The 14,165-nt window shown below is 34.3% G+C and overlaps 1 protein-coding gene and 1 long non-coding RNA gene across 3 annotated transcripts in view; both read right to left on the minus strand.

The window, feature by feature from the left end:
• LOC136808326 (uncharacterized) overlaps window positions 1-14,165 on the minus strand; it is a 103,235-nt gene that overhangs the window by 27,184 nt on the left and 61,886 nt on the right. The gene's annotated exons all lie outside the window — the stretch shown is intronic.
• Window positions 1-14,165, minus strand: part of LOC136808323 (inactive tyrosine-protein kinase transmembrane receptor ROR1-like) — a 36,046-nt gene that overhangs the window by 2,726 nt on the left and 19,155 nt on the right. For both annotated transcript variants that reach the window (XR_010846863.1, XM_067064857.1), the window contains exons 10-12: window positions 3,317-3,358; window positions 968-1,162; window positions 282-454 (exon numbers count right to left, since the gene is read on the minus strand). Coding sequence is in view for 1 of the 2 variants with exons in the window: in XM_067064857.1 (XP_066920958.1) it covers window positions 282-454; window positions 968-1,162; window positions 3,317-3,358 (410 nt within the window). In the remaining variant the exon portion in view is untranslated. The remainder of the gene's footprint in view (window positions 1-281; window positions 455-967; window positions 1,163-3,316; window positions 3,359-14,165) is intronic.

A 14,165-nucleotide genomic window follows, 5' to 3' on the forward strand; every position in this document is an offset into this window, starting at 1 on the left:
AGGGGATTGTCAACTTTTACAATCTTAATGATTTCAACAACTTAGTGAACAATTCAAAGAAAGCAAAAATATCCTTCACGGATCGTGTAATAGGGTAATATGGTTGTTATATGATAGTACAATAATTGTTATGGGATAATACCAGTTTGTATAAACTAGACTTTGTCCGTTCTATTATCTTAATTAGTCGTCTAGCATGACTTTGCGAGTTGGAAGAACTTTTCGAGTGGATCATCTTTATGGTTAAAAACGGAGGACAGTAAACCAGAAAATGAGTATACCTTTGGGTTGACACGCGGTACTAATTGTTTAGGTGAGCCTGGAGTTGCTTGGTAGTAGTGTTCTTTATGACGCCTCCAGGCTAACGTGATAATGGCGAGTGAGAGGATGAGAGCGAAGAGGAGACATGGAATGATGGTGTACAAGATGCTGGACGTTTGAGAGTCTGGAATTGCTGAAAGAGAAAAGAGAAAACTATATGAACAGTGCTCAAAGCTCTCCCAAATGAACTTTAAACAACAAATTAGAAAAGATTTTTTTCAAATTTTGCAGAATTTTGTTGGATTTGGAAATGGAAAAATATCTTTTCGTTCCTCGCTGGACGGAAGAATTTGCGCAGTGTATCAACTATGTACTTCAATCCATACCTTATTAGTACACAGTGTAGATAGACACAATATGTAGTCCTTTAAGCGAAGAAAAGGGGTTTAATGCTCAGGAGAAAGTAAATATGAAAATGAAGGAAATATAAATTCAATTTTCCGAGGTACAGTAGGGACGTTGAGGGTCATACCCTCATTCTAAAGCTTTACTGTAAATTCATGATATTTAAGACGTTATTTTATATATACGGAAGCATCCAAAATTGTTCGGGAGTTTACCACTAGTTTTATTGTTTGAATTCAAAAGCAGTGACAAACGTTTCCGTTTAAAGCATTTCAACAACAAGGAAAGAAAGATGTCTTACCACATTGCTGGATGTTACAGTACGCAAAAGCTCCATTGTTGTCAGTGAAGCACCAGGGACGTTCACGAAGCACGTTTGACGGGTTCCGACAGAAATTGTGGTTGGAGTTCTTCCACCGGAGACAAGAGAGGCCGGTCACAGTTCGGTTCTCGATACCAAGATATTCTTCACCCTTGTCAAAGTAACAAAAATCGCCTGCAATGAGAAAGAATGACAGTGTAAAGCTTTTGTAACAAAAATCGCCTGCAATGAGAAAGAATGACAGTGTAAAGCTTTTGTAACAAAAATCGCCTGCAATGAGAGAAAGAATGACATTGTAAAGCTTTTGTAACAAAAATCGCCTGCAATGAGAGAAAATGACAAAGTAAAGCTTTTGTAACAAAAATCGCCTGCAAGGAGAGAAAATGACATTGTAAAGCTTTTGTAACAAAAATCGCCTGCAATGAGAGAAAATGACAAAGTAAAGCTTTTGAAATAAAAATCGCCTGCAATGAGAGAGAAGGACAGTGTAAAGCTTTTGAAATTATAAAACTAAAACATCGTTCTTAAAATTTCCTTATTTTTGCAGTGCAAGGTTTCTCGTCTGAGACGGAAAAGGGATTTTACACATCAAATAGATCTTATCGGAGTTTTTGATTTTTCTAAAACAGCGATGAATTGTGGGATTGTTCCGGGGGGTATTACAATAGAATTCGCTCGAAGAATTCCTAAGAGGTTTCTATTGTAATACCCCAAAACGATCCCACAATGCATCAAACATTTTTAGAATTTTGGAGAAATATACAGAATTTTGAGACCGAAAAGCCTTTTTATAAGGTTTACTTAGACGCAAGAACTTTTTAAATTGATTTTCAAAACATTGTAATGTTAAGTATTTTGGTGCGATTTTCTAAGAAAAGATATATATCCTAACGTTCGTAGAATGTTCTTAGGATGTTCTTAAAATCCTATTGATTATTTTGGTGTGAAAGTCTAGTGTTCTTATGCTCTATGTTCTTATAAAAACACGTAGTTAACAAAATGCGTGGTTTGAAAAGAAGCTAATCATGTTAATTGATAGGATTAAAGAACCTATTGAAAAAATTAAGCTGTTAATATGAAGCGGCTAATTAATTGAGTGTATTAACTTGTCTTGCTTTTTTTTCGTAATGTTATTAGCGGTAAGCGTTGTCCTTTATTTCCTGTTACCGACAGGTCATCTCATTTGTTTGCCGTTAAAAGGTTTACTGAGCCAAACTCACGAAATAAAGCATTTTGAAAGCTAGTACATAATTCTATGTGAACAATCTATATATGTAAGAACATGATGCTTTCATGGTCCAAATATCAAGAACAAGTTAAGAACAAAGGCTTCGAAGGCCTAAATATCAAGAACATGTCAAAAGCAATATGTAATAGTTATCGGACAGTTGCGAGTACAATATGAGAGATATTTTACGAGTTCCGAGATTTTTCCGTACAATATTTTCCGAGCCTTTAGGCGAGGAAAATATACGGAAAATCCGGAACGAGTGAAATATTTCCATATTGTACGAGCAAATATTGTCTGATAACTGGTTTATCGGGGACCCAAAAAATGCACTTTTTGTGTTGGAGGACACTTTTGTAGCAAAGTGACGTTAGATTGCTTCTACCGCTACAATGCAACAACATCTTTTCGTCAATTTTGTACATGTAAAATGTACATGTAAAATGCAAGATATATATATTGTACTCTTTTTAACCAATCATATTGCAGATATTTTTTGGATCGCCGATAAAAAGCTATACAGACTTGATTTACTTTCCATTTCTTAGAAAAGAAAGCTGCTCAAATAACAAAATGGTGGAAATAAGAACAATTTAAGAACAATTTTTTGGTTCTATCTAAGAAAAATTTAGAATTCATCTGAAGGCTTCGAAAATTTTTAAGTTCTTATAAAGAACATGTATGATGTCATATTAAACGTCACCTGAAAATTTCCCAGGGAGGGAACTTTTTTCAATAATTTACTTATAAAAGTTAGCCCATTCGAATAGATTTAGGTTGTATTTTTACATAAGAGTTCCCATTTCATATCAGACGCATATTTCATATCAGGACAGTGTCTTCCCATTGTTATATTATGCTGATATAAGCAAAGAAATATTTTTCTTTTCCTCTTTTCTGACCAATCTTGCTCCACATCCGTGTCAATTCACTGGGAAAAAGCTTGTACATTAAAAATGATGAGTAAGCAAACGAAATCACTCTTATTAAAAAACAAAACCTATAAGAGAGGGGGTTTTACAGATATGTAGCTAATCTCTATTTTTAAGGACGGTTATCTTAGTGCGAGAAGAAATTCTTGCTTATAAAAAGACACTCACCAGAATTGACTTTGGTTCCAACTTTGGGAAGAAGTGACGCCACTAAAACAAGAGAAAAACACAATTAAAATATCATTTGAAATTTAAACTGTTATCAGAGCACCAGTATCAAACAGTGTGGTATCATCGTCATACAAAAGTCAGAAAAATTCTGATTGAAGACTTTCGCTGACTAGGGTAGGACCCGGGGGGGGGGGGGGGGGTAGTGGGTTTACTAGACTAGTAAACTAGTCGTTGAAAACAGACCCATATACAAAAAATTCAAGCTCCAAATAAAAAGAATCGAAGAGGTAAGGTTGCGTGTCTTTTCTGAATTTCAACGACTAGAAGCTTCTTCCCTCAAAAAACGTTGTTTAATTTTACAATCTTTTTTAGGTTTTTGAGAATCCATCCAACTTTTTTGACTAAATGATATTTCATAGCGACATTAAACATGGGAACATATAAATAAATGAGCATTTTGAAAATTGCAATAAACAGAAAAAAAAATAAATGCAATCCCGCACGGGTCAGACATACAGAAATCTGTATGTCTCTCCTTACGATTTTAGGTGAAGAAAAAAAAGCGTTGGAAGAAGCTTCTAGTCGGTTATTTTCCTTTTCTCGCATGCGCGCTAAATATTTAATTAGTGTTTACATTATTTGATTGACAGTTTTATTATAAGTAATAACCGACTAGTTTACTAGTCTATGGGTTTACCAGCTGACGATATGTGCGACGAAAAAATTGGCTTTTAGAATCGCACCCTTACAGCACAGGAAAAAGTCTGTGAAATTCATACTCTTACAGTGCATTTTTTTCAAATTTTAAACTCTTTTAGAGCAAAAGATAAAGATCTTCGAGCAAAAATTTGCAATTTTTCCTATATTTGCTGATATTTCCACCCATCCAGTGCATTTATCAAAAGCCCACCCTTAACCGCCGCACATACCCGTCGGTCAATTTGCTTGACTGCCCCCCTCCCGGGGTACGATGTAGAAAATAATATGCGGCTTTTTTTATTTGATCTTTCCCGACGTGTCCGTTCTCAAGGGTTTATATATAGAAGTCAGTGGATGTTTCTTTCTACAGAGAATTGCAATCCCTTCGCAAGAATCATAGAAGCTGAAACAAGTTTCGAGGTCGACGTCCTACAATGATTTTGGTTTGCAGAGGGTTTCATATAACTAAATAAATATACTAACATCTCTGTTGCCTAGTTACCATATTCAGGCTTTTTTCAACATTCACCCATATTTTAGTTCTTTTTTTTTAGGTTTGTCACTAATGTAAGATACAAATAATGTCATAGGCTCCCCAAGAAAGAATTTGCTAAGAATGAAATCGTTTTTATGATATTTTAATTTTATCTCATGATTCAATCTTCATCTTTAGTGCTATCCCAGGTTCCAAAAAAAAATTAAACAAGCAACATGCTGAATGGACCTACCTAATGATTAACATCAGATGAAAATAAGAAAAAAGTGACAATAATTGTACAAAAATTCAGAATGGAAAAATAAAGCTTATGTGTTGAATAATGTAAAATGGTAAAAGGAATTTCCCAAAATACGAAAATCACTTAAACCATTCAGGCCCAAAAAACCTTTTAAGCTGTTTTTGGCCCAAATTTGGCCAAAAGAATTTTCCTTAAAAATCTGGCTCCGATACATTTTAGGGATAGCCATTTTGCATCATTGTGCAAAAAATCAGAAAAAAATAATGAGTCAACATTGAGAAAAGCTATATTTTCTTATTTGGTTAAAGGGAATTTCCCCAAAAATACGAAAATCCGTTTTTTAAGGCGAATAGGAATTTTCCGGGAAAAACCACTTCAGCCATTCTTTAGAGAATCTTACCCTCCATCTTTGTACAAAAAATCAGAAAAAAGTAATGACAGGATTTTGCACAAAGTCCAAAAAACCCTATTTTTAGGCAGTTTTTGGCCCAAATTTGCCCAAATAAATTTTTTCTCAAAAATCGGGCTTAGTCACGTTCTGGGCATTGCCATTTTGCATCATTGTGCAAAAAATCAGAAAAAACTAATGAGCCAATCCTGAGAAAAGCTGGTAACAGACGGACGGACGGACGGACGAACGGACGAACGGACATGGGTTAATTTATAGAACCTCCACCGGGGTACCCGGAGGTAGGTCCAAAAACCCCAAGAATTTACCCATCGGACGAAGGTCTACTCTGTACCAGAGTGTATCTCTACGGCAATGAATTTTGAAATTAGCCGTAGATATTGGGTTTGTGTACAGACAAACGAAGGTCTAAAAGCGATGATCGTTTCAAGTGGTGATTAGAAATCAATGTTTCTTGAAAATACAATTCTTATTGTCTACACAAGGTCACTAAAAAAGGGAAGAATTTAGGAGGCGGGATAAATTTGAAAACCCACGCCAGGGGCGGAAAATACAGTGATAGAGGTCTTCGTTGTGTCGCTCTAAACTCTAACGCCGCTAACCGCCCATGACGGGTGTAAAACCATAGAAGCCCGAAGGGCTAGAGTAGTCGTGCTTTGAGCTCTTCCAAGCCAAAAAAAGAAAATATTGCAAAAAATATTACTGCTATTGTTTTCGAAATCCCGCGAAGCTTTTGATTGGTCAAGCGCTGAAATTCTATTGTAATGTCACGGTAGGATTTCCTACATAGCTACGGCACACTTTATCTAGCCCTTCGGGCTTTAAAAATTTATGGTGTAAACTCCGCGCATATGTATTTTCCCAGCATTAACTATTCCTCTAACGGACGATAGCATGGCCTACCGCAAACCCTGATTCACCTCCATTTTCATAAACAACAAAAACAATAATTCCAGCAAATCAGCAAATCTGTTTCGCTCAATATTCAATAAAACACAGACAAAGTTAATGAGTTAAGTTAAAGCAATTATTCATCAGTTAAACAAATTAAATGACTTTATAAAATGAATAGATTTACTGTCGTCAAGTATTTGAAAATCGAAAGTACGTTTGAGCAATCAAATGAATGAATTGAATTGAGAAAATTTTTTATTTATCGTCTGCTGTAAAATGGTTTTTATATAAGAATGGTGTAAATCCATTTCACAATATGGATATTCTTAACTTTTTGGTCGAAATCATCAAATAATATTCTTAACATATTCCAATTTTTAGATTTTACCAGTCATAGTCTCAAAAACATTGAAAAGTACTGTAAAAACAGAAGGCTTTCTTATGTGTATGCATAAAAAACAAAAGAATAAATTCAATATATTATTAAACAGCTATGTAAAAAGTATATTCATAAAAAAAATTTCATGATGGTGATATTCTTACCATATTCTTAATTTTTTGGCCATTTTCATCATGGCCATTCTTACAAAGTGTATTCTTATAAAAAAAAGCGTGTAAAGTGGATTTCGAAATTTTGATTGAGAAGGATACTAAAATGAGATTTTAAACGTTAGAGTTGCTAAAAGGTTTACAGCTATATTTTTCAATATATCAAGATCTATATTCAAATGGTAACTTTAAAATGAGATTTCCGACGTGTATAGATTTTAAACGTTAGAGTTGCTAAAAGGTTTAAAGTTATATTTTTGATCATCATTCAAATCATTCAAACTTTAAAAAGTGGTTCCCGACAGATTGGCCTAATAGAGACAAATACGTGGGGGTGAAATCAAAGTAAATTTCCCAGTGGGGCTGAAATTTCAGGGTATTTTCCCACCGGGGACGAATTTTTAACCAAATTTTACAGTGGGGCTGGGGTCCAAGTGGGTCTGTGAGACATGGATGTATAATGAAACCCTTTAACGAGAAGTTAATCAAAATACAGGTGAGCAACCAAAATTCTGAAGTGCAAATGATACAATGGAAACTATTTAACTCGAATGTCTCCTTAACTCGAACCACTATAACTCGAACCACTATAACTCGAACCACTATAACTCGAATGTCTCCTTAACTGGAATTTCTCTTTAACTCGAACCACTTTAACTCGAACCACTTTCACTCGAATGTCTCCTTAACTCGAATGCCTCCTTAACTCGAATGTCTCCTTAACTCGAATGTCTCTTTAACTCGAACCACTACAACTCGAACCATTTTAACTCGAACCACTTTAACTCGAATGTCTCCTTAACTCGAACAAATTTATCTTCTCAGTTCGTGTGTGAGCTATAGAGACTCCTGTAGGCACTAACATTCGTTCAGTAATACTTTCTGATACCTTCCAGATACCCGTGCTCACACACTGTCCAGAAAATGAAATTCGAAATTCTCTGAACTTTGACAAAGATAGCTAGCTTTCATTTGATGCAAGCAACAACAATATATATATATATATGGACATGATCACCATTGATTATGGATTTAAAAACATTTTCATTTTGCCACTGGTGGAAGTAGTTAGGGAAATCATGAAATGTCACATAACCAGAAATCATACAAATATATACTACATTTTGAAGCTTAGCAACGGAATAACAAACGGAGCCTCCCTTTTTAAGGTGAGTCACAAGAGGTAACACGTGTGTAGTAAGGTTATTTCAATCTACAAAACTCAAGAGCTTATTCTATATTTTTATTCTGCTTTTTTTGAAACTTAAAAACTTTCCAAAAGAGATTTTAGGATTCTTTCATCAGGGGTGCATGTAAATAATTTGATTATATTATCTAATTTAACATAAGAAATCTGGGAAAGTCCCAGTCTACCTCCCATTCTGTTGATTATCTAGGGTAAACTAATTTGAATAAGTATAAAGCCTGCCTGTGCCAATACCCTAACAGACGACCTCTTGTATTTTGAAACATCCTGCGCAGTGTATCAGCAGAGAAGAGTTTGGTACAGGCTTATACGATAGATAGATAGATGAGTCATGGTGAATACCACGACACTCGAACTACACGGAAGAACGAATGTCCTCGCAGGTGCAGAACCTCTGGTTGTGTCTCAGCACACCACAATGTCTGGAATATCTACCCATACTCTTATATCAGAGTTATGGTACCCAATTCCCCTCACATGGCATGGGTTGACCAGGGCGAAGGAGCATTCACTTGCCAAGTGAATCGTAGTGCCACGGTGGGTATCGAACTTGGGCCTCATGGACAGATATCGAGCACGATAACCACTATACCACTACGCCTTTTTACAGGCTTATACAAGTTGCAATAATATTTTTCCCACATCTTTTTACACTTTCCTGACCGACGTCTTCGCAAGCTGTCAAAGCAATATACAATATTCAGACCATAGGCATGAAAACGACTGCAGATTGACGTTCAATATATGAGCTACTACATGTACATCCCTGATGTAATTTTTCTTTTAAAAAAGGATGCGAGTCTGTCATACAAACGACGGACGGAGATTATTAAGAGTAAAGTGTTTCAAAATATGTTCCAGTGAACCTGAATGACTGCATAAAACTTGATCTTTTGTGAACTGTGAGCAACATGATACGAAAATGAAATTAGGATCAAATGGGGTGTTAACATGAAAAGATTCAAATTTTTTAAAGAAAAGTTATTAAAGCAAAGCATGTAGCACAAAATGTATTAAAGACAGCTGAACTTGTGACTTGATGTTTTTTGTCAAATTTACCAGAGATGTCCATCAAAAAATCAGAAATAAAAACTCACAGTCAAAAGTAGCCCACCTTTCCACTACCATTACCACACCAGGATATTATTTCTTTAGAAGCACTTTTTGTCATTGTTTTTGATAAGGGAAAGAAAAACTTTTATTTAAAAGTCGTTAACGGACAAAAAAAACTTTGCAAAAAACTCCAAAAAGGGTTAATCAAAATGATCATCATCGATTGCAGACAGTAAGAATCCGTTGCCAAAGTTACAAAGATTTATAATCAAAATTGGTGAAAACCAAACTCGTGCTTTTAGGTTAAACCAAGGTGAGAAAGACTTTGCAAGAATAATGAATAATTGGAAATCGAATGAAATATAGAGTGCGTAAAACACGTAAGTACAACAGAGATTTGACCTTGAGTTGTGACATGTTTGTGGTACCACTTACTGATAAAATAACAAGATTTCTAGATAAGAAATAAGTGGCACTTCATTTCAAGAAGTCACAGTTAATCTCTCTATCATGAGGATGAAAGTTTTTTCCTACACAAGAATATTTTGAATTGTTAGAAACACCAATCCTTATACAGTTGATACAGTTGATCTTATCTTCTTGAGTCTTAAACCTGAAAATGTTCTCCATAAAGTGTTTTTCTTTTAAGCATTTTTTCTCAAATTGCCAAATTTAATTTCAATGTTTATCTAATGTTGAGGGTATTGAGAAGTATAAATTTCCCGGCATTTAACACAAGCACCTGAGAGTAAGAACACTTTAAGAATAATCCTGAGCCCTGAATGGCTGCAATTTAAGTTAAATACCTAAACTCAACTTTCTCCTGATTATAAGAACATGATAAGAACCATATGGGAATCAAAATAAGAAGACCAATGGTCTTCAACAAATTTCAAAACTTTTGAAGCCCTCGGATGTTCTTAACTTTTTAAGTTTTGAACCAAACAATATATTAAGCATTTGACTGACTCGTAACATACTCGTAACTGCAATTTAAGCAAATTAATGAGTAAAAAACAGGCATTATTCGTTAAAACACTTTAAGAATAATCCTGAGCCTTGAATGGCTGCAATTTAAATTAAACTCAACTTTCTCCTGATTATAAGAACATGATAAGAACCATACGAGGTTAAAAACAAGAAGAACAACGATCTTCAACAAATGTTTCATAGTGTACACGTTTTTTTCAAAACTTTTGAAGTCTTCGGATGTTTTTAAACTTTTTAAGTTTTAAACCAAAAAATGTTTTTAACATGTTCTTATATATTCAGAAAATGGGTGTTTTAAGGTCCGCAAAGCCTTAAAATGTTCTGAACTTGTTCTTAATATTTTGGCCGTCAAAGCCTTATGTTCTTATAGTTTGTTCTTGCGAAAAAAAGTGTTTTACTCTCACAAATGTAAATGGTGAATATATCGGCAGAGAGCAGCAGTGTTCATACCATTGAAGACCAGGCATTTGCCATAAACGTTCGATTCAAAGAATAACAACTGGAAAATGAATACCGCGTACCCAATGTATTAAGCATTTGACTGACTCATAACATTCCCTTAATACATAATTCACAATTCCCTCCCTGTGGAGAGGGTTCAACAATTTGAAACTCAAATAAACAAAAAATAATGTTTGTTCTTCCCTCAATGTTTGTTCTTCTTGAAATCGAATTTTGTAGATAATCACAGGCTAAAAATTGAACGCTGTATGGTGGACTAGTCTGAGATAGCTTAGATAGCCCCAGATGTAAAACCCGCCTTTTTGTAATTTTTATTTTAACGAAGACATGATATTATCGCTGTTTTTGAATGTTTGACGACTATACCACTCTGTACTAAACGACAATAATCACAAATTTCCACAGGCTAGGTTGTACTATTTTTTCTCTTATAAGAACAGTAAGGGCTCAAAATATTAAGACCCATTAACAAATTCAAGAAATAACAATGAAAAACTGGGTTGAGGCTAAAAATTGTCATACAAATAAGAACATCCGAACCTCATGAAAGATTAACTGATTTCTCATAAAAAAAAATACAGTTTGTGAGATTTTGGGATGTTCGCTACAACTACAAGAGAAGACTTTGGAAAGAGTTTTTAGACATTTATGAGGATAATGGAAAGCTTATCTCGGCCACAGCAAAAGCCTCAAAAAACTCTTGAAAATCTTCAGAAAAAGAGAGTTCTCATTTTTTATCTTTACGAAAGGTAAAACTTTTTCTCGACAAAGCAAAACTTCAAAACTGCCATTCCTAAGACACATCAATCAAGTTAAGGCTATGAATATAATATACTATATTTTCATTACATCAGTTTACTCCCACGAACATTTTGATTCTGTATAAAGCACAGGCAAGATACACTCTGACTCAAAGTTACACATTAAAGCCTTCAGATGCCGATAATTTTCAACAGGTTACGTAAAAAAATTCATGCATTCAAATCATATCTCCATATCGTTCAAAGCCTAAAACTGCTCGTCTCTAGTTGTAAAGCCTCATAGCCGTACTAAACTATGATTGGTTGTGGTACAGATTACCGTAAAGTTTAAACATAGGAGCGATGACCAAGTGGTCAAAGGAGTCAGCGTCTCAAACCAATGATTCGCGGTTCGAATCCCCGCTCCTTCCAATATTCCGTTCAGTTTATAGAAAGCCGAGCCAGCTGGCCGTAGACAATCAAAAGACTGTCTAAAAGTCTTAGGTTACTGGGCTATCCACGTAAAAATATCGACTCTAAACAGTCTATAGTGTGGACTAGGTCCCGTGACAAACTATGACAAACCACTTAATATAACACTCCACAAATCGGTCGTTCAAACTATGCCAGTGTGATACCGGGTGCGCCACAAAAAAGTTTCTCTCTTTGAAACTAATCTTCTCAAAATCTAAAATTTCTAAAAGAACCACTCCTATTTCATTGGAAAGAAGAAAGATAGACTTAGATTTTGATGGGTCATTTATTGAATTCGATTCATTAGATCAAAAGTTATGCTCAATTGAATAAAAAAGTTACTTTAAGAAAGTGCTCGAAAACGTCAAAAATCGACCTATCAAATTTTTACTTTAAATTTTGCAATTGTAATAGCCTTTACATAATTAAGAGCATTTTTCCGTAACAAAACACATAAATTTTGAAACGAAAGGGTCGAAAGGGTTTAAAATCCTCATCAACATTAATCTAATTTGGTTTTACTATGGAATTTTTCTTAGATTTTTGGTTCTAGACTGGATAAAGTCTATGTAAGGCTGGATCTACCTCGAAACCCATATTTGATGTATTTTTATGAATTTTTCCAGATTATTTGGTCTTTTTCGACGAATTTTCTTCCTTTCATTGAAATTCAACCTTCCTTTAAATAACAAAAGGTCATTTAGACAGCTAATTATCATTTTTAATGGCTGAAACGAAAATACTGATATATCATAACTATGCTTCTGTTTAATTTGATAGGTCGATTTTTAACGTTTTTGAGCATTTTCTGAAAGTAACTTTTTTATTCAATTGAGTATAACTTTTGATCTAATGAATCGAATTCAATAAATGACCCACCAAAATTTAAGTTTATCTTTCTCCTTTCCAATGAAATAGGAATGGGTCTTTTAAAACCTTTAGCTTTCGAGAAAATTAGTTTTAAAGAGAGAAACTTTTTTGTGGCGCACCCGGTATATATAACATCAAAAGTCCCTCATATATAGATCCCCTTCCAAACTACTTTCCTCGTACAAGACTTACATATTACACATTATAGAAATTGTTATAAGCTTGTGATGTTGAAGAGATAGCATAGAACACACACACAAAACACGACAACAAAACATAAAAAATAAAACAAAAAGCTTAAAAGAAAAAGTAAAGCAAAAAAAAAAATTAAGCTGCCGGCAAAAAAAGACTTTTCTATATGGTTTTAAATGTAGCCCGACAAACATCCTTTACTTCTTAAGATTCTCTGCTATGGAGAGTACGCAAAAGAGGGATACTCTTTGATATAAAAAGTTCTTATACGAAAAACGTGTGAAAGGGAAACTATTTCCGAAATGAAACAAACGGTCTCATTAAAGCAACGATTAAAGCTTTGATAATACACGTTTTTTTTATAAGGAACCTTAACTTTGCTCTGAGCCTGGAGAATTTCAGCCTCAAAGTTCCTTTTCGAGTTCCTTATTTACATAGCTGCTAAGTTTGGATAACCATCTCTTACTGTTCCTTAAAACTTGTTTTCTTATTCTCAGGCTGAGCAGTTCCTAAACAATTCCTTATTTTTTGAACCATTTTCAGCCTCGAGTTCCTTATATAAAAAAAAACGTGTACGAGAAATTAAGTGAAAGAAAAATATCAACCAGACCGCACATTTTCCTAATGAAGTACTCTCAATGCGATTCAGTGTTAGAATGTTGAATACTGTTTACTCTCTCTAATTCGACCTTCAAGAAGCCGAAAGTTTTATTCGAATTAGGGAAAGGTTCGAATTACAGAGACTTATTTGAACTATTTTTCAGCTAAGGGAATCAATATTTTAGTTCGAATTACAGAAATATTCGAAAAGTAGAGATTCGATTTAGAGAGAGTTGATGGTAAGTATCAATGTCTTTGATAAATACAGAATCGAATACATATATAGGACTTGAGATTAAAAGCTTGAACCCCCTCCGTCTAAAGGTTTCATTTCATATGGGAGGAATGAATTTCAATCAAATTGTCTCGAGAATTATTCCACGCTCCAGCTACCACGGATCTCCTTACCTCATCTTAACAAGATCCTTCTTACAAATAATCCCAAATTTACCGCTAGGAGCTTACAAGAACTACTTCATCCATTTTGAATCTTCACGTTAAAAAATAATAACTAGATAACGCTAAGAAGTGTTCTTATACCAAATGTTCTGAACACTCCACCGGAGAGGCGTAGGTCAAGTTTAAAAGACTCCTTCAAATTAAGATTGTTCCCTTTTAATACACTTCAAAGGACTCCGATACTTATCGAATTTGGATACTATGTTCATCCTTTTATGAGAACACTTTTTTCATAAGAATAGTATTCTAGTATTGAATTTGGATACTATATTCGACTTCTTAAAAGAACACTTTTTTCATAAGAATAGTATTCTAGTATCGAATTTGGATACTATATTCAACTTTTTATAAGAACACCCCTTTCATAAGAATAGTATTCTAGTATCGAATTTGGATACTATATTCAACTTTTCATGAGAACACCCTTTTCATAAGAATAGTATTCTAGTATTGAATTTGGATACTATATTCGACTTCTTAAAAGAACACTTTTTTCATAAGAATAGTATTC

The sequence above is a fragment of the Clytia hemisphaerica genome, unplaced genomic scaffold, assembly GCF_902728285.1.
Source record: "Clytia hemisphaerica strain Z4C2 unplaced genomic scaffold, Clytia hemisphaerica genome assembly, whole genome shotgun sequence".
NCBI classification, from domain to species: domain Eukaryota; kingdom Metazoa; phylum Cnidaria; class Hydrozoa; order Leptothecata; family Clytiidae; genus Clytia; species Clytia hemisphaerica.